Raw genomic sequence first — 25,845 nt, forward strand, 5'->3', positions numbered from 1 at the left:
GAGATGAAGAAGGTCAAATATAGTCTTTGGCCAAGTTTCCTTGGATATAATCCTACATGGCCTTGGTTTTGGCTTTAGAAAGTGGGCAGATATTCCCCTTGGGAAGTGGGGCACCAGGAAGCAAATCTATCTTGCAGTCGAAGGAATGATGAGGTGGCAGTACATCAGCTCACTTCTTTTCAAAGACATCAGCATAATCTGCATAAATTGAGGGGAATGTCAGGGAACCAAGAAACCATACGGAAACAAAGTGCAGGTAAAAAATGTAATTGTTTTTATTGGAAAATAGCAATAAACTATATAATAAACAAAAATAGGGACATCCAGGACGTAGTCAACACCAAGCCAGGAGGTCAGATGCCAAAGCAGGTATTCAATGGGAACAATAGCCAGGAACCAGGAAATCAGTCAGCCAAAGCCAGAGTCATACACAGAGTAAGGACCAAAATAGAGGTATGCACTTGGTAGGTCATGACTCACGCAAGGGGGTGGAGACAGAATGGACTGGATGATTGTTATATAGTAAATTGGTGCTACATCATCAAAGAGAGACAGGAAGTTGCCAGTAGTTGCAGAATGATGATGTTCACACGTTTGCCCATAAGAGGCTTTGTGAGAGGAATGCACAGTGTCAGAATATATACACAAAGAGAGGTAAAGAAAAGATGGACAACAGGGTTGAGCACTCAGGGAAAATGGTATTTAATGTTAACATGCCCATGCATGTAGAGGCAGCGGGGACCCAACTAGATATAAAATATAACTTTTATTAAAGATACATTTAAAAATAAGTTGATAGAAATTAATAGTGTGTAGTGTATTAAAACTTAGATTAAGAGAGTATATGAGCTAGCAATCAACCTGAGTAAGGAAATTATGAGTATAAGCAATCAATATAGTAACTAATAAGGTTGATGAAATTGGCTACAAGCGAGGAGCTGCAAATGAATGCACTACCAGGGAAAGCACCAAAACAAATGAACACTGAGTGGGATAAAAATCTCACAGTGGTCTTCTAAATAAGGGTGCAAATCCGAGGAGCGCAACAATGAACTATACCAAATTATATATAGTAAATAAGCCAGCTGCCAAGAGAAGCACCATAGTTATTAGTATACTGTATTACCATATAAGTAAACCTCTCATATAGAGAGTAGATATTGAGGGTGCAAGTCTGGGGCTAGCGGTTAACGTAAGTACACTGGGGATCCTTGAAATTGCAGCTTAATACCAAACTAAGTAGCCAAATATCCACTACAAGGAAAAGCGCCAAGCTATTAAATAAGGGGCGAGACTGATTCACGCCACAGAGTACTGCTAATATAAGCGCTATTTCTAAGTAGGTCAAATAATTATAATAATGAAGTTACTTAGAGTTCAATAGAGTTAAATAAACAATACATTTTAACATCTTATAGGACTAATATAATGGTCGCCAGCTCAAAGAAACGCCTAATGGCAGAATCACTGCAAGAGAAGACAGAAACAGGCCTGCAAAAACAAAAGGAAGGGTGAGTAACTATTACAGTACCCCTCCCTCAAGGCTTAGACGGGTAACGGGCATTGAAGACACGGAGGAGATTGTAACCTTTCCAGTGACCAATCACTGGACTTGACCTCTAATGCTGCGTTACTTATACTCCTCATGGTTGTCAACTGGAATAAGATGAGCAGTAGTGTAGCGATTGCACACTAGCACCTTAAGGAGTGATACGTGGAAAACGTTGAAGATATGCATGTTAGAAGGGATGTTGAGGGCATAAGCACCCGGCTTAACTTTATGGAGAATATGGAAAGCACCAATGTAACATGGTGCCAGTTTCAGAGCAGGCACTCTGAGGTTGAGGTTACGAGACAACAACCACACCCTAACCTTGTAGGAAGGAGCGGGTAGACACCTTCAGTCCACTTGGAGCTTTCGGTGCTGCATAGAGGCATGAAGGGAATTCTGAATCTGCACCCATGAGGAGCGGAGCAACCGAAGATGATCCTTCAAAGCCAGCATGTTCAGTACCGAATAGGGTAACACATATGGTTGAAACCCATGAACAGGGACATATGGGAGGATGATTTTTTACCCTGGCTGCTTTTCCACATCCATTTAAACTGTTTTAATTTGGTATGCATTTCTTCTGCTCCAGTTTCTACCCTGGCTGCTTGTCCACGTCCATTTAAACTTTTTTTACTTTGGTATGCATTTCTCATGTCTGTATTTATGACTATCTTGTAATCTGGTATCAGCTATCCTGTATTACTTCTGCCATTTGTTTTCCCACCTACAAATCTGATTTGCAACTGTGTGACCCCTCTATAGCTAACTAGGCTGTCGGTCACCAGGTCTAGAATCTAATCATCAGTAGTTAGATCTCACTGCTATAAACAGAGCACAGGGCTCGGAGAGCCTGTGTTCTGATAAGTGGCTCTGTGTTACAAGTGGCAGAGTTAGCTTCTGAAGTTAGAAACTGGGTGGAGTAACTGCAATCCCCACTAACGTGTAATCTTACTAACTAATCTTCACAATGCTCTCCTTGTCTTTTCTGCTCTTTCTGTCTGCCCTTCTCCTCAAACTCACTGCACATCCCTATAACAGTTTCAGACCACACCATTACATATCTCCCTTCTCTATTCTCATTAACTACTGTCTCTCCTTTGAAATACTTCCCCATCTAACTCTCCTGTCTATAATCATTTCCGCTCCTACATGTCTCACTCACACCTTCTCACACTCATACTAGTGCTTGCTGCTGATGACATTGCTCCTAACCCTGGCCCTACAGCAATCACCACACTTCCACACTCTTTCTCAGAATGTTGTCACAATGCTCTCATCCAGAATGCTCTGCTAACAACATGAACACAACCATTGTTATAACCCTACCTCATCTCATCTCTCTACAGGTATGCATTTCTTCTGCTCCAATTTCTCACAGCACTTATCCCCATTTCTTTTCTTCTGCTTTCTGGAATGCTCGTTCTGTCTGCAACAAACTTACAACAGTTCATGACCTGTTTGTTTCCAACGCTTTCAACCTTTTAGCTATTACTAAGTCATGGCTATCTTCTGACACTGCTTCAATTGATGCTTTCACTAACGAAGGTCTCCACTTTAGCCATACCCCTAGGCCGGGTGAGAGGCATTGTGGCGGTGTTGGAATCTTACTCTCCCCCTCCTGCTTCTACTAGTACTTGCCTCTGCTTCCATCTCTTTTCTTTTCCTCCTTTGAAGTCTCCCCCCTCTCCTTCAAAGTGGCAGTCATCTACTTTGCTGCCTGGCTTCCTCTCTTTCTCTCTACAAATATATTGAATCTAATTCTAGGGGACTTCAATATCCCCATTGATAACCCATCTATCCCTGCTGCCTCTAAACTTCTCTCACTCACAAATTCCTTTGGTCTCTCACAATCCACCCTACTCTCTACTCACCGCGATTTGCACTCTATTGATCTGGTATTCTCCTACCTCTGCTCTATCTCTGATGTCACCTGTCTCCTGTTTCCCATATTTGAACACCATCTGCTCACCTATAATTTTAATGTAAAGGCTAAACCTACTTCTCCCAATTGCCCCCGCACCTGTAGAAATCTGCAAACTGTGGATCCATTTCAATTGTCCAACCTTATTCAAAAACTTATTCTCCACAATTCCACAATATCCTGCCCTACAACCCATTATAACAATACTCTCTCCTCTGCACTGGACACTCTTCCTGCTCTCCAACTAAGCAAAACCCCATATTGTCTGTTCCAGCCCTGGCACTCTTGGCAAACATGCTCCCACACTGCTGAGTGTGCCTGGAGGAAATCTCGCTTAGAAACTGACTTTATCCACTATAAGTTTATTCTTCATGCTTACACCTCTGCCCTTCACTTAGCCAAGCAAACCTACTTCTATTCTCTTATTTCTACTCACTCCTCAAACCCTAAATGACTCTTCTTGACTATAACTCTCTACCCACCGGCACCACCCCTTTCATCTACTTTTAATGTTCAAGACCTGGCAGACTACTTTTTAAACAAAATGCTAACCATCCAAAGCAACATCCCAACACAAGCCTGCAATCTTCCATCTCCACCCCCAGTCACCTCCTCTGCCACTATATTCATCTTTCCCCCAACCACTGTTAATGAAGCGGGTTCCTTAATGTCTTCCTCACACCTCACTACCTGCCAGCTTGACCCCATCCCTTCACATCTAATACCTTCTCTGTTTTCCACCCTCACTCCAGATCTTACATATTTAACCTTTCCCTTTCTACCGGTTCATTCACATCTTCTCTTAAACATGCAATATTCCCCCTCATCCTCAAAAACCCTCCCTCTACCCCATTTTTCCTGCAAACTACCGCCCCATATCACTGCTTTTTCTAGCTTCAAAACTCCTGGAAAATCTAGTTTTCAACCACCTAACTCACTTTCTGTCCTACAACTCTTTGCTTGACCCCCTTCAATCTGGCTTCCATCCCCAATACTTAATTGAGACTGCCCTCACCAAGGTTACTCACAACCTTTTTTTCTGTTAAAACCACCGGTCACTCTATACTTATCTTACTTTACCTCTCTGCTGTATTTGACACTGTCGACCATCACCTCCTCCTACAGACTCTCAGCTCTCTTGGTCTCTGTGACACTGCCCTCTCTTGGATCCACTCTTATCTCTCCAACAGGTCATTTTCTGTCTCATTTGCTGGAAACTCCTCCTCTTCACTGCCTCTGTCTGTTGGAGTACCTTAAGGCTCTGTCCTTGGTCTTCTTCACTATTTATACTTTTTCACTGAGTAAACTTATCAACAGTTATGGCTTCAAATATCACCTCTATGCTGATGATACTCAGATCTACCTCTACACCCCTGCTCTCTCTCTTTCTGTCCTTGGAGTTACACTTGACTCTGATCTGTCCTTCATACCTCACATCCAATTGCTTTCTTCACCCTGCCTTAACCACCTACGCAATATCTCCAAAATCCATCTATTTCTGAGCTGCTAATCCACACCCTGGTAATTTCCCGACTTGACTACTGCAATAACCTTCTTACTAGACATCCTCTCTCCAGCCTCTCCCCCCTTTAATCCATCCTAAATGCCAGGCAAATCCACGTTTCTCGATGCTCTTTATCTGCTGCACCTCAGCGAGTCCCTCTACTGGCTCCTAATTCACAGCAGAATCAAATTTAAAATTCTCACCCTGACCTACAAAGCCTTTACCAATGCTGCACCCTCTTACCTGTCCTCACTAATCAACAAATATACTCCAGCCTGCCCCCTAAGATCCAACAATGACCTGCTCCTTACATCTTCTACCATCACCACCTCCCATGCTAGACTGCAGGACTTTTCCCATGTGGAACCAACCCTCTGCAATGCACTTCCCTGTCCTCCATTAAATGCTCCCTAAAGACCTTGTTCAGGGAATCCTATCACCAAAATCAGTAAATATGAATCCAACTTGCCTAATAGTTGCTCTCATCTAACTCCACTCTAACATCATTTTAACCTTTGCAGTCCTCACCTACTGTTTCTCACCCTCCTACTTCTCTATACTGTAAGATCCCATGGGATTAGGGCCCTCAATTCCCTTTGTATTTGTTTGTCTGGGTCTTAACATTTTGTATCTTCATTGTACTTTTATCTTTGTATCCATGGACAGCGCTGCCGAACTTGTTGATGCTTTATAAAAAAAGAATAAGGATAATAAAATACTGTTAACATTTTTAGCAAGGCTGCAGTTTCTGAGGCGCTTGCTGCTCTCCCGTCTTCAAAAAAGCATATAACGTTAGTTCAGATTTTTACTTCTACCAGTTGTATACTGTTATGTCTCAGATGGTGAACTTTCCTCTGGTGATGAGGAATCTTCAACTGATGGTGATCTGAAACACAACAACACAAAGGCGCCTAGTACAATTTTCGTCTAAATGATTTTTATTGAGGTTAGATTTCAGTATATGAATGGGCATTTAACAGACATGAGTAGTCAAAAGTAATAATCAAAACAGTGATTCAACCAAATAAAAAGAAATAGTAGCGTTATTATGAGTCATGCTGTTGAACAAAAGTTTTGAAACCTCCTTTAAGTATATATATTTAGAAGTGAAGGTAGCTATTATAATGGCTACTAGGCCAACTGATATAGGATAGGTACAAAGCGTTGTAGCTACAGGCATGACCCTTACAATTCTATCGTCCTGATAAAAACATGTCTTATATGAAATATGCAATTAAGATAAAAGCAACAAAGTATCAGGATTTACTACTAGCTAAGTAAAAACTTGGGTCAGTATGCTAACAAGCAATGAGGGAGGTTAGTTCAGCGGGTAAGCACCGCTACAAAAAGAGGGGGGTTGTGCTGGAAATTATTTTATTTGTGATGCTGTATTTGATATTATGGAGATTAAAGTGACCGTAAAGTAAAAATTAAACTTTTGTGATTGAGATAGAACATGCATTTTTAAACAACTTTCCAACTTCTGTTATAAAATTAACTTCATTCTCTTGGTATCTTTTATTGAAGAGTAGACTTCCCAGTCCCTCCCATTTCTCTATTAGGTTAATTTACAATTTTTAATAACATTCCATAAATAAATATATATCAAATACATGACTTTATGAGAAAGCCTACGAGAAAAAAATAAAAAAATAATTTGATTCTCAGAAAATTAATTTTAATCAACTGGACCTCCAGTTGATTAAAATTAATTTTCTGAGAATCAAATTATTTTTTCATTTTTTTCTCCTAGGCTAGAATAACCTCAATTAGTGAAGCAAAGAAGCTTCTGATAAATTCCGCAATAATAGCCTCCTATGACTTTAGTGATGAAGAAGGGTGACTCCTTTAGCAAGATCTGGGAGATTTTATACAGTACCAGGGAACAAACTTTAAAATCCTGCTAGCACAAGTTGCCAATTTCCAACTATGGTAGGCTGGGTTGAAGGAGGTTAGGGTCCTTTTATTTTTATTTTTTTCTTTAGCCAAATTTCTAATTTGTTCATTCACTTTTTTGGTGCTTAGAAATGTCAGAACATTTTTGCAGTTTCTTTAGTCACCACCGCAGCGGTTTACTGCTTATTCTACTAGGTCAGTTGCCACTTCTTGGGATTTTAAGAATGGGGCTTCAGTTGATCAGATTTTCAAGGCAGCTACTTTCTTTGCATATTTTGACAAAAGTCTACCATTTTGATGTTGTTTCTTCTTCTTAGGCAACCTTTGGTAGTAAGGTCCTCCAGGCAGTTCTCTGAGTTAGATTTTTTTTGCCTGTTTGGTTTACTATAAGTGCTTTTTTAGTTTTATTTATTTAAAAAAAAATAAAAAAAAATTGGGGTTGTCAGTGGAAAAAGACATTTATATTTTTCTATCCCTCCCTTTATGTTATTACTCATGGACTGCACAGCTTGGGTATTAGTTCCAAAGAGTAATGGATTGTGGACTCTTACCACCTGTATGAAAGAAAACATAATTTATGATTATGTTATAAAATCATTCTTTTCATGATGGTGAGAGTCCACGAGACTTAACCTTATGGTTACTTTTTTTTCTTTTCCACATCTTCGTTTCCTTCTCCTTTTATAGATCTTATTCGTTTTTCTTAACTCACTTGGCTTGGTTAAGGCATTTGTGAAGTGGGAGGGGTTTTATATTGTGCTTGGGTTTTTTGGAATCTTTGCCTTTTCCTAGTGGTAGAGAAGAGTAATTCCCTGGAGTAATGAATTTTGGACAAAATAAGTAAGCTTAAATTATGTTTTGTAGGATTTGTAATTTGTGTTTAAGCAGGAATCGTATAATCATCTAAAAAAGTGATTCTAAATTCAGTCTTTAAATACTTATGTGATGTGATGAAGAATTTATATGCTTAAGAATAGTAATGTCACTTGTAAACCCAAACTAAAAACCACCCAAAAGCAGATATTTATTGCACCTTTTATTTGTCTTTCTTTTTGTGTTAGATCCCTGTTTCCAATTATCAAAATCAGATTTTACACTTGGCAGCATATGATCATCAAGGTCAAAAGTTTGATAATTTTAGCTCTTTGAGCATTAAGTGGGATTCCTCTAAAGTAAGTGTGGCTAGCTTTGATTCAGCAAAGCCAATGGAACTTATACAAAAAGAAGATGGGAGTAATCAGACAAAAATGGAAGGTACTGTCTTATTTTACACACTGAATGAAATGTTTGTTACTGTATATAGTCTCAGAAATGTATTACTACTTTTTTTTAGGCTTAAAGGGACAGTATACACCAATTTTCATTTAACTGCATGTATTAGACACTACTATAAAGAATAATATGCACAGATACTGATCTAAAATCCAGTATAAAACAGTTTAAAAACTTACTTAGAAGCTCCCAGTTTAGCACTGTTGAAAATGTTAGCTGGAACACCCACTGCAAGTGGTTCTATACCAAAGAATCTTTACACAAAAAGGAGCAAGCTGGAGTAGGTATACATCAGCATTCTCCTAAAAGTTTGGGGCATGGTTAGGAGTCTGAAAATTAGCGCAATATTATATAAAAATACGCAAAACTATATTTCTTTTTAAAAAAAAAAAAAAAAAAAAAAAGCTGTATAGGCTATATAAATGGATCATCTACAAAACATTTATGCAAATAAAAATGTAGTGTATAATGTCCCTTTAATGGCTCAAAAATCTAATCTATATATTATAAAATGGTCTCCTGAATCTACACTTTCCTTCTTAATATAAGGAGAGTCCACAACTTCATTCCTTACTGTTGGGAAATACTGAACCTGGCCACCAGGAGGAGGCAAAAACACCCCAGCCAAAGGCTTAAATACCTCTCCAACTTCCCCTATCCCCCAGTCATTCTTTGCCTTTCGTCACAGGAGGATGGCAGTGAAGTGTCAGAAGTTTTCAGGGTTTTGTTCTTCAGGAGGGGGTATATGACTTTCGATATAGAACTGGAGTTTTAAGTAGTCTTGTCAGCCTCTCAGTGAGAGCATTGACAAAAGTTAGAGTCTGGAGATGCAGGGAGAGTCTTCCTGCGAACCCATCCAGACTGCCTTCTAACAGCTCCTTAAGCAATCAGTGTTGACAAGTTTCACTGTCTGCTTCCTTCACTCAAGTCCATGTCAGGAGCGATGCTACAAGACTGTCACACTTGAGAGGCTGTGTTTCTGTTCCACAGCACGGATTCTGGTAAGATCATTTAAATTTTTACTCATGTTGAAATTGCTGAAGACAGGGTCACAGTGTGACTCCTTTTATCTTTATAGAATCATGCGTTAATATCTCCTGAGGGAGGTTATTGAATAGTGGGGATTAATCAAACGTGTTACTTTGATTTTATGCTGCTTATGTGTGAGATTTATTTTTTGGACTCATAGACTGTTGTTATGCGGTAACGTAACATACAGGTTTTTACTTTCACTTTGAACGCTGTGCAGCTTGTAGCTTGGCGGGCTTTTTCTCTTAGCAGGGGCAGTCCTGCCTTGTGCACCACATGACCGGGTGTGGTCACACTTTCGTTTTCTCTTTCCTGACCGAGCTAGCTGTCGGAGAGGTCGCTTCTTCTCTGGTTGCCTGGGTCTAGGAGTTGGTGAGTGCCCCAGTCATTGGGGGTATAAAGATGCCGTTTTTTGTGAAATAAAAAGTTAATTTATTTGTATCCTACTGTTGTTAGCGCAAGCTATGGAGGATCCTGATATGCTTGAGGGTACTCCCTCTATTCCTAATAGTAATACCTGTCTATATTGTGAGGAGGCCTTGGTGTGCCCGCCCTCTCAACTATGTTCCATATGCATCGACAAGGTTGTTATGTCTAAGAAGATTAACCCCTTTAGTACTACTGAGCCGTCCACCTCTGAGGACTCGCCGTCCCGTAAGGTGCATACCCATCAGCCATCTCCACTGTCACAGGCAGCTTCCCATAGCATGCCTGATCCTACTGGTGCGACTCCTTAGCAGACTTGATCGAGGTGTAGGGTCCCCTTGATGTTATCTAAGAAAGAATTAAGTCTAAGAATTGCTAATTCTTTTATCTGTGATGCAAACATGCAGATTATTCGCCTGAATGCTAAAATCTCTGGTTTCTCAGTCCAGACACATTGGGCTCTCTGGCTGAAGTCCTGGTCTGCGGACATGACTTCTAAGTCTAGACTTCTTTCTCTCCCCTTTAAGGGAAACATTTTATTTGGTCCAGGCCTGGACTGCATTATCTCTACGGTTACAGGGGGCAAGGGTGCCTTCCTACCGCAGGATAAAAAGAACAAATCTAAGGGACAAGGATCTAATTTTCGTTCCTTTCGTTCTGAAAAATCCCAACGTCAACAGTCCTCCTCTAAGCCCGAGCAAACCAAGAGCACTTGGAAGCCAACTCAATCCTGGAATAAATGCAAGCAGAACAAGAAGCCCACAAGAACAAGTCGGCATGAAGGGGCTGCCCCCGATCCAGAACTGGATCGTGTAGGGGCAGACTGTTGCAGGATCTGTGGGTCTTGGAGGTCATAGCTCAGGGATACAAGATAGGTTTCAAATCTCATCCACCCAAGGGCAGATTTCTCCTCTCAAGCCTGTCTTCAAAACCAGAAAAGAGGGAAGCCTTTCTGGGGTGCGTGCGGGATCTGTTGCCCTTAGGGGTCATTGTCCCGGTTCCTATTGCAGAAAGAGCTTTGGGATACTACTCAAATCTGTTTGTGGTCCCAAAGAAGGAGGGTACTTTCCGGCCGAATCTGGACCTACAGTGCTTAAACAAGTTTCTAAATGTCCCTTTGTTCAAGATGGAGACAATAAGGTCCATTCTTCCTCTAATTCAGGAAGGACAGTTCATGACCACTATAGATCTGAAGGATGCCTACCTTCACATTCCAATCCACAGGGACCTCTTCTGGTTCCTAAAGTTTGCATTCCTGGATCAGCACTACTAGTTCATTGCGCTTCCGTTTGGTCTAGCTACTGCACCAATAATTTTTATAAAGGTTCTAGGGGCTCTCCTGGCCATAGCCAGAACTCAAGGAATAGCAGTAGCTCCATACTTGGACAACATTCTGGTTCAAGCACCATCCGTTCATCTAACGGAGGACTATTCTGTATCTCTTCTCTCACTTCTTCGATCACATGGATGGAAGATAAACTTAGAGAAGAGTTCTCTTATTCCAAGAACCAGGGTAGAATTCCTGGGTACTATAATAGACTCAATATCAATGAGGATATTTCTAACCGACCAGAGATGGTGCAAGCTAGCTTCGACATGTCTTGCCCTCCAGACCTCCTTAAGGCCATCTGTGGCTCAGTGTTTGGAGGTAATTGGTCTCATGGTGTCCAGCATGGACATAATTCCTTTTGCCAGGTTCCGTCTCAGACCATTACAGCTATGCATGCTGAGACAGTGGAACGGCGATCATTCAGATCTGTCTCAACAGATTTCCCTGGACAGCCAGTCCAGAGAATCTCTCTCTCTGTGGCTCTGTCCAGATCATCTGTCCCAAGGGACATCTTTTCTATGACCATCCTGGGAGATTGTGACTATGGATGCGAGCCTCTCAGGATGGGGAGCTGCTTGGGTTGCCAGGAAGGCACAGGGCCTGTGGTCTCAGGTGGAACACTCCCTCCCGATCAACATTCTGGAACTTTGAACAATCTACAATGCTCTGAAGGCTTAGCCTCTTCTGGGTTCATCACGGTTTATCGGATTCCAATCAGTCAATATAACCACAGTGGCTTACATCAACCATCAGGGGGGAACGAGAAGCTCCCTAGCGATGAGGGAAGTATCTCGGATTCTGGAGTGGGCGGAGGCCCACAGCTGTTTCCTGTCAGCAAACCACATTCCGGGTGTGGACAACTGGGAAATGGATTTTCTCAGCAGACAATCCTTCCATCCAGGGGAATGGTCTCTCCACCTCGAGGTGTTTGTGGAGATATGCATCATGTGGGGGACGCCAGAGATAGATCTCATGGCGTCTTGTCTCAAAACCAAGCTACCGAGATATGGATTGAGGTCCAGGGATCCTCATGCCGAGCTAATAGATGCATTAGCGGTGCCTTTTAGGTTCAGTCTAATTTACCTTTTTCCACTGTTACCACTCCTTCCTCGGGTAGTGGCCCGCATCAAGCAGGAGCAGGCGTCATTAAAGTGCATGTAAAGTCAACATACTTGCTCTGCATCATTGTGTGTATTTTCAAAAATAATAGTGAGTTTCATTCATCAAAATCGCAACATCGAAATCTAAAAAGAAATAGTTAATACTTTGCCTTGTATTCTTATCAGCAATTCCTCCGCCCGACATTATGGTCCCACATTATTTTCATGATTGACAGTTCTATTTAGAACTATTTTCCTTTTCCCCGGGGGCGTCAGGCCAGTTGTTACCTACGTCACGCGAATCTACTGCGCATGCGCAAACTACCTGATGACGTTACCACCTCAATGCGCGTCCGCGATTCGCGCATGCGCAATACGTCGACGGAATAATTTATTCAATTTAGTCTACGAGCGGAGTGAATTGCAAGTAAGTATCGGAGCTCCGATTTCGCTTGCCTTTGATAATACAGTATTAAAAGTAAGAGGACAAGCTATAATAGAAACGCTAATAGTAAACGCATGTGCAAATGAGAGCCCGGATCGTGAATGCGATTCAAAGCGACGTCTTCGAGTGGGCGTTAGATATTACAATGATGCTGGGGGAAAAACAGGAAGAAGACGGTTGGGAGGAGTTCAATGCATAGAACGGAGATAAGTTTATATATAAAAATAACGATAAATAAAATTATTTTGCACTGAGATTATTGCGGTTTGACTATTTATAATATTGGGAATAAGTAGGTAACAATTAATTATAAAAAACTTACATTCACTTTAATACTTATTGCTCCATCATGGCCGCAAAGTACGTGGTTCGTGGGTCTAGTGAGGATGTTATCTTCTCCTCCATGGAAGTTGCCTTGTTGCAGGGATCTGCTGGAACAGGGTCCTTTTGTTTATCAAAATCTAGATTCTCGGAGGCTGACTGCGTGGAGATTGAACGCTTAGTCCTTGCTAAGAGAGGGTTTTTTGAGAGATTTATTGATACTCTCATTCAAGCACGTAAGCCGGTTACTCGTCGCATCTATCATAAGGTGTGGAGAACCTGCTTATTCTGGTGTGAAGAGCGTGGATTTCCTTGGCATAAAGTTAAGGTTGCCAGGATTTTATTGTTTCTCAAGAATGGGCTGGAGAAGGATCTTTCGCCAGTTCCCTGAGGGGACAGATTTCAGCCTTGTCTGTTTTACTGCACAAGATGCTCTCTGAGCTTCCAGATGTTCAGTCTTTTGTTAAGGCTCTGATTAGGATCAAACCTGTGTTTAGATTTTCGGCTACCCCTTGGAGTCTGAATCTGGTTCTTTTTTTGCAACCGACTCTGTTTGAGCCTATGCATGAAATTGACATTAAGTTGTTGTCCTGGAAAGTTCTTTTTCTACTGGCTATTGCTTTGGCACTCAGAGTATCTGAAATTGCCACCTTGCAATGTGAGGCTCCTTATTTGGTGTTCCATTTGTATATGGCTGTCCTACGTACTAAGTTAGGGTTTCTCCCTAAAGTCGTGTCAGACAGCAACATCAATCAAGAGAATGTGGTCCCTTCTTTGTGTCCTAATCCTTTTTCTTCGAAGGAACGTTTACTTTATAATTTGGACGTCGTTCGTGCCTTGAAGTTTTATCTTCAGACTACTAAGGATTTTAGACAAACTTCTTCCTTGTTTGAGGCATATTCTGGGAAGCGTAAGAAGGTCTCTTCGACTTCCTTATCTTTTTGGTTGAGGAGTCTTATCCGCTTTGCTTATGAGACAAGCGGGTAAGTAATTCTTACAAGAAGTATTACGGCTCATTCTAGTAGAGCAGTGGCTTCCTCTTGGGCCTTAAAGAACGAGGCCTCAATGGATCGGATTTGTAAGGCGATTACGTGGTCCTCCTTGAACACTTTTTCTTAATTTTACAAGTTTGATGTTTTTACTTCAGCTGAAGCAGCCTTCGGGAGAAAGATTTTGCAGTCTATGGTGCCCTCAGATTAGGGTCCGTCTCTTTTTGTCCCTCCTGTTATCATTTTGTGTCCTCTAGAGCTTGGGTATAAGTTTCCCATCAGTAAGGAATGAAGCCGTGGACTCTCCCTATATTAAGAAGGAAAACATAAATTATGCTTACCAGATAATTTCATTTCCTTCTGTATAAGGAGAGTCCACGTCTCCCGTCCGTGTTTCTCCGATACGCTGTCCCCTAAATTATGTTTTTCTTCTGGCACCTTTTATACCCTGATATTTCTCCTACTGTTCCTTGTTCCCTCGGCAGAATGACTGGGGGATAGGGGAAGTAGGAGAGGTATTTTAGCCTTTGGCTGGGGTATCTTTGCCTCCTCCTGGTGGCCAGGTTCAGTATTTCCCAACAGTAAGTAATGAAGCCGTGGACTCTCCTTATACAGAAGGAAATTAAATTATCTGGTAAGCATAATTTATGTTTTTACTGGCTACCTTATCTTACTTCGGGATTTAGATACCAGGCTGCCCAGCCTTTTATACCAGGCTGTCCATGATAGTTATTTGGCTTACTTGATGAGGAGTGAGGTGGAAGTGAAGTGCAGATCTACTCGTTGTTGAGATGGGCACTCTAACTGATCTGCAGCCCATTTCCTTCTTGCAGTACCCTATTTTTTAGAAGGGTAGACAAGGAGTTATTAACCAGACAGTGAAAGATCTTTTCTCAGTGAGAAATGTCCACAAGCTCCTTAGGAATAGGAATTCAACACCTGGCCGCCAGGAGGAGGCAAAGATCACCAATACACCAAGAGCTTTTAGTACCTCACACTTCTCTTTACTTCCCAGTCTTTTCTTTGATTTCACATGATTAGGTAAAGATTTAAGGGTTTCCATCTTCTTTTTTATAAAGGGTTTATCAATGCTTTTATCCCCTTGGAATGCCAATATAAGATAAAAGGGGTATAAAGTAGTACTTGAGCTCAAAAAAGTAATTCACATGTGGGAGTTTTTGTCAATACACTGCCATGGGAGTCACAGGTCCTATGTTTTCTCCTGTTTGGCCTTGTTGTTGTACTCCTATAGTAATCCTCTGCTGTTCTATACTGCACTGGATGTGTTCTCTACTGATTGCAGAAAGGCTGCAGTTGGCTAAGTAGTAGAGTGGGTGTCTGTCAGGAAACTAAACAAACTCACATAGCCTAGAAGCTATTAGTAGGTATACTTAGGAAGGGTACATCATAGCCACTTGAATATGGAATAAGGTAAGCTCAGACAGTTATAAGGGGCAGTATGTTTGTGCATTACATGTAGGTTTATGCACATTGTTTCACAACTTGACACTTTAAGGGACAAGTGAGTTATATATACAGTGAGATGTGCATACTTAAAGGGACACTCAACACCAAAACTTTTGTTTAAAAAGATAGGCAACACCTTTACTACCCATTCCATAGCTTTGCACAACCAACATTGTGATATTAATAAACTTTATAACATGTAAACCTCAAAATTTCTACAGACAGCCTCTTATCACATGATTTTGTATTAGCTTTTCAAAACAAGAGACTGCTAATCAACGTGGGCCATATAGATAAAATTGTGCTCACGCCCCTGGAGTCAATAGTCAATAGATAATAAATAAATAGCCATGTGATCAGGGGGCTGTCAGAAGAGGCTTAGATACAAGGTGATCACAGAGGTTAAAAGTGTATATTAATATAACCATGCTGACTGTTCAAAACTGGGGAATGGGTATTAAAAGGTTTATTTATCTTTTTAAACAATAAACATTTTGGAGTAGACTGTCCATTTAAAGTTTGAGTATTTGTATTAATTTTCATACCGCTGTCTGCACTTATTTCTTTCATGTAATTAGCAAGAGTCCATGAGCTAGTGACGTATGGGATATACATTCCTACCAGGAGGGGCAAAGTTTCCCAAACCTCAAAATGCCTATAAATACACGCCTCACCACACCCACAAATCAGTTTTTACAAACTTTGCCTCCTATGGAGGTGGTGAAGTCAGTTTGTGCTAGATTCTACGTTGATATGCGCTCCGCAGCAGGTTGGAGCCCGGTTTTCCTCTCAGCGTGCAGTGAATGTCAGAGGGATGTGAGGAGAGTATTGCCTATTTGAATTCAATGATCTCCTTCTACGGGGTCTATTTCATAGGTTCTCTGTTATCGGTCGTAGAGATTCATCTCTTACCTCCCTTTTCAGATCGACGATATACTCTTATATATATACCATTACTTCTACTGATTTTCGTTTCAGTACTGGTTTGGCTTTCTACAACATGTAGATGAGTGTCCTGGGGTAAGTAAGTCTTATTTTCTGTGACACTCTAAGCTATGGTTAGGCACTTTATTATAAAGTTCTAAATATATGTATTCAAACATTTATTTGCCTTGACTCAGGATGTTCAACATTCCTTATTTCAGACAGTCAGTTTCATTTTTGGGATAATGCATATGAATCAATCAATTTTTTTCTTACCTTAAAATTTGACTTTTTCCCTGTGGGCTGTTAGGCTCGCGGGGGCTGAAAATGCTTCATTTTATTGCGTCATTCTTGGCGCGGACTTTTTTGGCGCAAATTTTTTTTTTTCTGTTTCCGGCGTCATACGTGTCGCCGTAAGTTGCGTCATTTTTGACGTTCTTTTGCGCCAAAAGTGTCGGCGTTCCGGATGTGGCGTCATTTTTGGCGCCAAAAGTATTTAGGCGCCAAATAATGTGGGCGTCTTTTTTGGCGCTAAAAAAATATGGGCGTCATTATTGTCTCCACATTATTTAAGTCTCATTATTTATTGCTTCTGGTTGCTAGAAGCTTGTTCACTGTCATTTTTTCCCATTCCTGAAACTGTCATTTAAGGAATTTGATCAATTTTGCTTTATATGTTGTTTTTTCTATTACATATTGCAAGATGTCCCACGTTGAAACTGAGTCAGAAGATACTTCTGGAAAATCGCTGTCTGGTGCTGGAGCTACCAAAGCTAAGTGTATCTGCTGTAAACTTATGGTATCTGTTCCTCCAGCTGTTGTTTGTACTGATTGTCATGACAAACTTGTTAATGCAGATAATATTTCCTTTAGTACTGTTACATTACCTGTTGCTGTTCCGTCAACATCTAATACTCAGAGTGTTCCTGATAACAAGAGATTTTGTTTCTAAATCCATTAAGAAGGCTATGTCTGTTATTCCTCCTTCTAGTAAACTTAAAAAGTCTTTTAAAACTTCTCATTTTTCAGATGAATTTTTAAATGAACATCATCATTCTGATTCTGATAATGGTTCTTCTGGTTCAGAGGATTCTGTCTCAGAGGTTGATGCTGATAAATCTTCATATTTATTTAAAATGGAATTTATTCGTTCTTTACTTAAAGAAGTCCTAATTGCATTAGAAATAGAGGATTCTAGTCCTCTTAATACTAAATCTAAACGTTTAGATAAGGTTTTTAAATCTCCTGTAGTTATTCCAGAAGTTTTTCCTGTCCCTGATGCTATTTCTGAATCAATTTCCAGGGAATGGAATAATTTGGGTAATTCATTTACTCCTTCTAAACGTTTTAAGCAATTATATCCTGTGCCATCTGACAGATTAGAGTTTTGGGACAAAATCCCTAAAGTTGATGGGGCTGTCTCTACTCTTGCTAAGCGTACTACTATTCCTACGGCAGATGGTACTTCCTTTAAGGATCCTTTAGATAGGAAAATTGAATCCTTTCTAAGAAAAGCTTACTTGTGTTCAGGTAATCTTCTTAGACCTGCTATATCCTTAGCGGATGTTGCTGCAGCTTCAACTTTTTGGTTAGAAGCTTTAGCGCAACAAGTAACAGATCATAATTCTCATAGCATTATTAATCTTCTTCAACATGCTAATAATTTTATTTGTGATGCCATTTTTGATATCATTAGAGTTAATGTCAGGTATATGTCTCTAGCTATTTTAGCTAGAAGAGCTTTATGGCTTAAAACTTGGAATGCTGATATGTCTTCCAAGTCTACTCTGCTTTCCCTTTCTTTCCAGGGTAATAAATTATTTGGTTCTCAGTTGGATTCTATTATCTCAACTGTTACTGGAGGGAAAGGAACTTTTTTACCACAGGATAAAAAATCTAAAGGTAAATTTAGATCTAATAATCGTTTTCGTTCCTTTCGTCACAACAAGGAACAAAAGCCTGATCCTTCATCCTCAGGAGCAGTATCAGTTTGGAAACCATCTCCAGTCTGGAATAAATCCAAGCCTTTTAGAAAACCTAAGCCAGCTCCTAAGTCCACATGAAGGTGCGGCCCTCATTCCAGCTCAGCTGGTAGGGGGCAGATTACGTTTTTTCAAAGAAATTTGGATCAATTCCGTTCACAATCTTTGGATTCAGAACATTGTTTCAGAAGGGTACAGAATTGGCTTCAAGATAAGGCCTCCTGCAAAGAGATTTTTTCTTTCCCGTGTCCCAGTAAACCCAGCGAAGGCTCAAGCATTTCTGAAATGTGTTTCAGATCTAGAGTTGGCTGGAGTAATTATGCCAGTTCCAGTTCTGGAACAGGGGCTGGGGTTTTATTCAAATCTCTTCATTGTACCAAAGAAAGAGAATTCCTTCAGACCAGTTCTGGATCTAAAAATATTGAATCGTTATGTAAGGATACCAACATTCAAAATGGTAACTGTAAGGACTATCCTGCCTTTTGTTCAGCAAGGGCATTATATGTCTACAATAGATTTACAGGATGCATATCTGCATATTCCGATTCATCCAGATCACTATCAGTTTCTGAGATTCTCTTTCCTAGACAAGCATTACCAGTTTGTGGCTCTGCCGTTTGGCCTAGCAACAGCTCCAAGAATTTTTACAAAGGTTCTCGGTGCCCTTCTGTCTGTAATCAGAGAACAGGGTATTGTGGTATTTCCTTATTTGGACGATATCTTGGTACTTGCTCAGTCTTCACATTTAGCAGAATCTCATACGAATCGACTTGTGTTGTTTCTTCAAGATCATGGTTGGAGGATCAATTTACCAAAAAGTTCATTGATTCCTCAGACAAGGGTAACCTTTTTAGGTTTCCAGATGGATTCAGTGTCCATGACTCTGTCTTTGACAGACAAGAGACGTCTAAAATTGATATCAGCTTGTCGAAACCTTCAGTCACAATCATTCCCTTCGGTAGCCTTATGCATGGAAATTCTAGGTCTTATGACTGCTGCATTGGATCCCCTTTGCTCGTTTTCACATGCGACCTCTTCAGCTCTGTATGCTGAACCAATGGTGCAGGGATTACACAAAGATATCTCAATTAATATCTTTAAAACCGATTGTACGACACTCTCTGTCATGGTGGACAGATCACCATCGTTTAGTTCAGGGGGCTTCTTTTGTTCTTCCGACCTGGACTGTAATTTCAACATATGCAAGTCTTACAGGTTGGGGAGCTGTGTGGGGGTCTCTGACGGCACAAGGGGTTTGGGAATCTCAGGAGGTGAGATTACCGATCAATATTTTGGAACTCCGTGCAATTTTCAGAGCTCTTCAGTTTTTGCCTCTTCTGAAGAGAGAATCGTTCATTTGTTTTCAGACAGACAATGTCACAACTGTGGCATACATCAATCATTAAGGAGGGACTCACAGTCCTCTGGCTATGAAAGAAGTATCTCGAATTCTGGTTTGGGCGGAATCCAGCTCCTGTCTAGTTTCTGCGGTTCATATCCCAGGTATAGACAATTGGGAAGCGGATTATCTCAGTCGCCAAATGTTACATCCGGGCGAATGGTCTCTTCACCCAGAGGTATTTCTTCAGATTATTCAAATGTGGGGACTTCCAGAAATAGATCTGATGGCCTCTCATCTAAACAAGAAACTTCCCAGGTATCTGTCCAGATCCAGGGATCCTCAAGCGGAAGCAGTGGATGCATTGTCACTTCCTTGGAAGTATCATCCTGCCTATATCTTTCCGCCTCTAGTTCTTCTTCCAAGAGTAATCTCCAAGATTCTGAAGGAATGCTCGTTTGTTCTGCTGGTGGCTCCAGCATGGCCTCACAGGTTTTGGTATGCGGATCTTGTCCTCTTGCCAACCGTGGACTCTTCCGTTAAGACCAGACCTTCTGTCGCAAGGTCCTTTTTTCCATCAGGATCTCAAATCCTTAAATTTAAATGTATGGAGATTGAACGCTTGATTCTTAGTCAAAGAGGTTTCTCTGACTCTGTGATTACTACTATGTTACAGGCTCGTAAATCCGTATCTAGGGAGATATATTATAGAGTCTGGAAGACTTATATTTCTTCTGTTAAGTGTGATCAGTCCACGGGTCATCATTACTTCTGGGATATTACTCCTCCCCAACAGGAAGTGCAAGAGGATTCACCCAGCAGAGCTGCATATAGCTCCTCCCCTCTACGTCACTCCCAGTCATTCTCTTGCACCCAACGACTAGATAGGATGTGTGAGAGGACTATGGTGATTATACTTAGTTTTATATCTTCAATCAAAAGTTTGTTATTTTAAAATAGCACCGGAGTGTGTTATTATCTCTCTGGCAGAGTTTGAAGAAGAATCTACCAGAGTTTTTGTTATGATTTTAGCCGGAGTAGTTAAGATCATATTGCTGTTTCTCGGCCATCTGAGGAGAGGTAAACTTCAGATCAGGGGACAGCGGGCAGATGAATCTGCATAGAGGTATGTAGCAGTTTTTATTTTCTGACAATGGAATTGATGAGAAAATCCTGCCATACCGATATAATGTCATGTATGTATACTTTACACTTCAGTATTCTGGGGAATGGTACTTCACTAGAATTACACTGTAAGAAATACATAAAGCTGTTTAATAACTAGAGATTATGTTTAACGTTTTTGCTGGAATGTAAAATCGTTTTCATTTGCTGAGGTACTGAGTGAATAAATGTTTGGGCACTATTTTTCCACTTGGCAGTTGCTTAATCTGTTTTCTGACAGTTTCTGTTCTCCCTCACTGCTGTGTGTGAGGGGGAGGGGCCGTTTTTTGGCGCTTTTACTACGCATCAAATATTTCAGTCAGCAACTCATTGTATTCCCTGCATGATCCGGTTCATCTCTACAGAGCTCAGGGGTCTTCAAAACTTATTTTGAGGGAGGTAATTTCTCTCAGCAGAGCTGTGAGAATTATAGTTTGACTGAGATAAAAAACGTTTATTCTGTAATTTGTTTCCTGCTTTCAGAATTTGTTATCTTTGCTAATGGGATTAAACCTTTGCTAAAGTTGTGTTGTTTACAAGGATTGAGGCTATAACTGTTTAGAAAAGGGTTTATCTGCTAGTTCATTAAAGGGACAGATCTCAGCTCTGTCCATTCTGTTACACAAACGTCTGTCAGAAGTTCCTGACGTCCAGGCTTTTTGTCAGGCTTTGGCCAGGATTAAGCCTGTGTTTAAAACTGTTGCTCCACCATGGAGTTTAAACCTTGTTCTTAATGTTTTACAGGGCGTTCCGTTTGAACCCCTTCATTCCATTGATATAAAGTTGTTATCTTGGAAAGTTCTATTTTTAATGGCTATTTCCTCGGCTCGAAGAGTCTCTGAATTATCAGCCTTACATTGTGATTCTCCTTATTTGATTTTTCATTCGGATAAGGTAGTCCTGCGTACTAAACCTGGGTTCTTACCTAAGGTAGTTACTAACAGGAATATCAATCAAGAGATTGTTGTTCCTTCTTTATGCCCAAATCCTTCTTCAAGGAAGGAACGTCTACTGCACAACCTGGATGTAGTCCGTGCTCTAAAATTTTACTTACAGGCAACTAAGGAATTCCGACAAACGTCTTCTCTGTTTGTCATTTACTCTGGGCAGAGGAGAGGTCAAAAAGCTTCCGCTACCTCTCTTTCTTTTTGGCTTCGTAGCATAATTCGTTTAGCTTATGAGACTGCTGGACAGCAGCCTCCTGAAAGAATTACAGCTCATTCTACTAGAGCTGTGGCTTCCACTTGGGCCTTCAAGAATGAGGCCTCTGTTGAACAGATTTGCAAGGCTGCAACTTGGTCTTCGCTTCATACTTTTTCCAAATTTTACAAATTTGACACTTTTGCTTCATCGGAGGCTATTTTTGGGAGAAAGGTTCTTCAGGCAGTGGTTCCTTCTGTATAAAGAGCCTGACTATCCCTCCCGTCATCCGTGTACTTTTGCTTTGGTATTGGTATCCCAGAAGTAATGATGACCCGTGGACTGATCACACTTAACAGAAGAAAACATAATTTATGCTTACCTGATAAATTCCTTTCTTCTGTAGTGTGATCAGTCCACGGCCCGCCCTGTTTTTAAGGCAGGTAAATATTTTTTAATTTATACTCCAGTCACCACTTCACCCTTGGCTTTTCCTTTCTCGTTGGTCCTTGGTCGAATGACTGGGAGTGACGTAGAGGGGAGGAGCTATATGCAGCTCTGCTGGGTGAATCCTCTTGCACTTCCTGTTGGGGAGGAGTAATATCCCAGAAGTAATGATGACCCGTGGACTGATCACACTACAGAAGAAAGGAATTTATCAGGTAAGCATAAATTATGTTTTCTTGGTGTCTTTCTCATCATTTTTCCTGGCATTCTTTTAGAATTCCGAGAATTTTACAGTTTCTTCAGGATGGTTTGGATAAAGGTTTGTCTGCAAGTTCCTTGAAAGGACAAATCTCTGCTCTTTCTGTTCTTTTTTACAGAAAGATTGCTAATCTTCCTGATATTCATTGTTTTGTACAAGCTTTGGTTCGTATAAAACCTGTCATTAAGTCAATTTCTCCATTTGAACCTATGCATTCATTGGACATTAAATTACTTTCTTGGAAAGTTTTGTTCCTTTTGGCTATCTCTTCTGCCAGAAGAGTTTCTGAATTATCTGCTCTTTCTTGTGAGTCTCCTTTTCTGATTTTTCATCAGGATAAGGCGGTGTTGCGAACTTCTTTTGAATTTTTACCTAAGGTTGTGAATTCTAACAATATTAGTAGAGAAATTGTGGTTCCTTCATTATGTCCTAATCCTAAGAATTCTAAGGAAAAATCATTGCATTCTTTGGATGTAGTTAGAGCTTTGAAATATTATGTTGAAGCTACTAAAGATTTCCGAAAGACTTCTAGTCTATTTGTTATCTTTTCCGGTTCTAGGAAAGGTCAGAAGGCCTCTGCCATTTCTTTGGCATCTTGGTTGAAATCTTTGATTCATCATGCTTATGTCGAGTCGGGTAAAACTCCGCCTCAAAGGATTACAGCTCATTCTACTAGGTCAGTTTCTACTTCCTGGGCGTTTAGGAATGAAGCTTCGGTTGATCAGATTTGCAAAGCAGCAACTTGGTCTTCTTTGCATACTTTTACTAAATTCTACCATTTTGATGTGTTTTCTTCTTCTGAAGCAGTCTTTGGTAGAAAAGTACTTCAGGCAGCTGTTTCAGTTTGAATCTTCTGCTTAGATTTTCAGTTTTTTTCTTTATAAGATTTAAACTTTATTTTTGGGTGTGGATTTTTTTCAGCGGAATTGGCTGTCTTTATTTTATCCCTCCCTCTCTAGTGACTCTTGCGTGGAAGATCCACATCTTGGGTAGTCATTATCCCATACGTCACTAGCTCATGGACTCTTGCTAATTACATGAAAGAAAACATAATTTATGTAAGAACTTACCTGATAAATTAATTTCTTTCATATTAGCAAGAGTCCATGAGGCCCACCCTTTTTTGTGGTGGTTATGATTTTTTTGTATAAAGCACAATTATTCCAATTCCTTATATTTATGCTTCGCACTTTTTTCTTATCACCCCACTTCTTGGCTATTTGTTAAACTGATTTGTGGGTGTGGTGAGGGGTGTATTTATAGGCATTTTGAGGTTTGGGAAACTTTGCCCCTCCTGGTAGGAATGTATATCCCATACGTCACTAGCTCATGGACTCTTGCTAATATGAAAGAAATGAATTTATCAGGTAAGTTCTTACATAAATTATGTTTTTAAGTGTTCTGTGTCTGTATGGAGCAAACTGAAACTGTTCCTGCTGCAATGTCTTAAAGGGCCACTGTAAGTAAATATTTTCTATGCCTGTTACTAACTAACTACCCCAAATACACTTTTTATCAATAGTATTTCATTAACATATCTCTACCATATATCAGATATCTTATCTGCAAATTTAATTGTTTTCCAAACCCACTCCGTGGGCATCCTTTGCTCTGTACCAATCTGTTTACAATACCTAGGTTTCAAAATGGCGCTTTAAACACAAAGTTATTGGTTTAAGTATTTTGAACACGCAGTGCTGAAAATAGTGGGCAGGATAAAGTGACATCATCGGCGAATAAAATATATAACTTTTAGAATGTTATGAAACTTCGTTTTGGAGAAAATATAGGTCAGTAGGTTTTAATTAATGTTTATTAACTTTAATATGTTAGTTGTTTAGCTTAAAAATGATAACAGAAAGTAATCCTTTAAGATCCATTAGAGAGGAGATCCACAGATTTTTTACTGCCATTAAAGGGACAGTATACACCAATTTTCATATAACGGCATGCAATAGACACTACTATAAAGAATAAGATGCACAGATACTGATATAAAAATCCAGTATAAAACTGTTTAAAAACTTACTTAGAAGCTCTTAGTTTAGCTCTGTTGGTCTGTAGCTCCTAGGTCTGTCAATACCTAGTCTAACTTTATACAATTCATAAAAAAAATGCATTTAAAATTATACATAGAAACACAAAATCCTATGCTAAACCCCATTAGCGACATTTATACAATGGTCTTAAAATTGGGAAAAATTAAAAGTTCATGTTTGAGTGCGTGCGCGTGGGTACACTAGATGGGTATGCGTGTAGTAAAATCTTTATTAGTAAAGTGTGAATTGTGCCTGTAACACAAATGTTATAATGGTTCACTGAAGTTCTTTGTTGTCATTTTTTGGCATCTGGTCCTTGCTTTTGGCATCTGGTCCTTGCTTTTGCTTTACCAATCGTCACTCTCTTTGAACTACTTTGTTTTTTCCAAGACCTCAAATGAATGAAAAGAGATTAAAACCAGGCATATATTTACTTCACACTACAACACTCCACCTGCAGTAGAAACCACATTCACCGTTATTAACTTCAAGTTGGGATGTGCCTCTATCATTGCATCATCCCACTCGCCCCCTTACTTAAACTTTTGTTGCTTGTCCTATATTATTATTGACCCCTTTATGATATATATTATTTTGGCCTAATGCCCAATTTTACATCTTCATTGTGATACATTTTATACTTAATTTGTCCAACACCACCATCATAGATTCTTGGTTAGATGAGTCCTGATGACACCTGAAAAACAGCAATCTATAATATGTGTTATTGGGGAAAAGCTGGAAGGAAAGGTAAGAAGCCTTCTATCTTCATTGGTTTTCATCCTGCAAGATAAGACTTCAGACAGTTTACATATAAATTTTATTGCATGTGGCTTCCCAAAACTAATCACAAAGGAGGTATCTGTTATTTGTTTTTTTTGTTTTTTTTTAGAAAGAAAATGCATCAATTAACTATTTAAACTAACTTAATTAAAAAAAAAACCTTAAAATTATTAATTGAACTTAAAACTAAAGTACACATTACACGATACAAATGTACTGCAAACAAATATGCTTATAAACAAAAATGAATTAATTTGAGCCCTCCAACTCTGTCAGCTGTTTCTTTAGAAACCCAATTTCATCTCTCATTCTCCTGTTTTTTTGTTTGAGTTCCCAATAACTTAAGTTGGCCTTATTGCTTATCTCATTTGGCCTCATCCTCCAATTTTTACATTTGTTTTCTCCTCTGTTAATGTCGCCATTTAAATTCCTGTCTCTCTAGTTTCCTGTATTTGATGCTCTACTATTCTGATATCCCCAAACATGTCTCCTGTTACCCCTCTCTGATTCCTGCCT

At 39.9% G+C, this 25,845-nt stretch overlaps 1 protein-coding gene across 1 annotated transcript in view; it reads left to right on the forward strand.

Annotated features, from left to right (window-relative positions):
- The window catches only part of NUP210 (nucleoporin 210), a 1,597,588-nt gene that overhangs the window by 474,298 nt on the left and 1,097,445 nt on the right, over window positions 1-25,845 (forward strand). Inside the window, 1 exon segment of the mRNA XM_053721041.1 lies at window positions 7,935-8,127. Coding sequence (XP_053577016.1) covers window positions 7,935-8,127 — 193 coding nt within the window.

Source organism: Bombina bombina, chromosome 7, assembly GCF_027579735.1.
Source record: "Bombina bombina isolate aBomBom1 chromosome 7, aBomBom1.pri, whole genome shotgun sequence".
Lineage (NCBI taxonomy): Eukaryota > Metazoa > Chordata > Amphibia > Anura > Bombinatoridae > Bombina > Bombina bombina.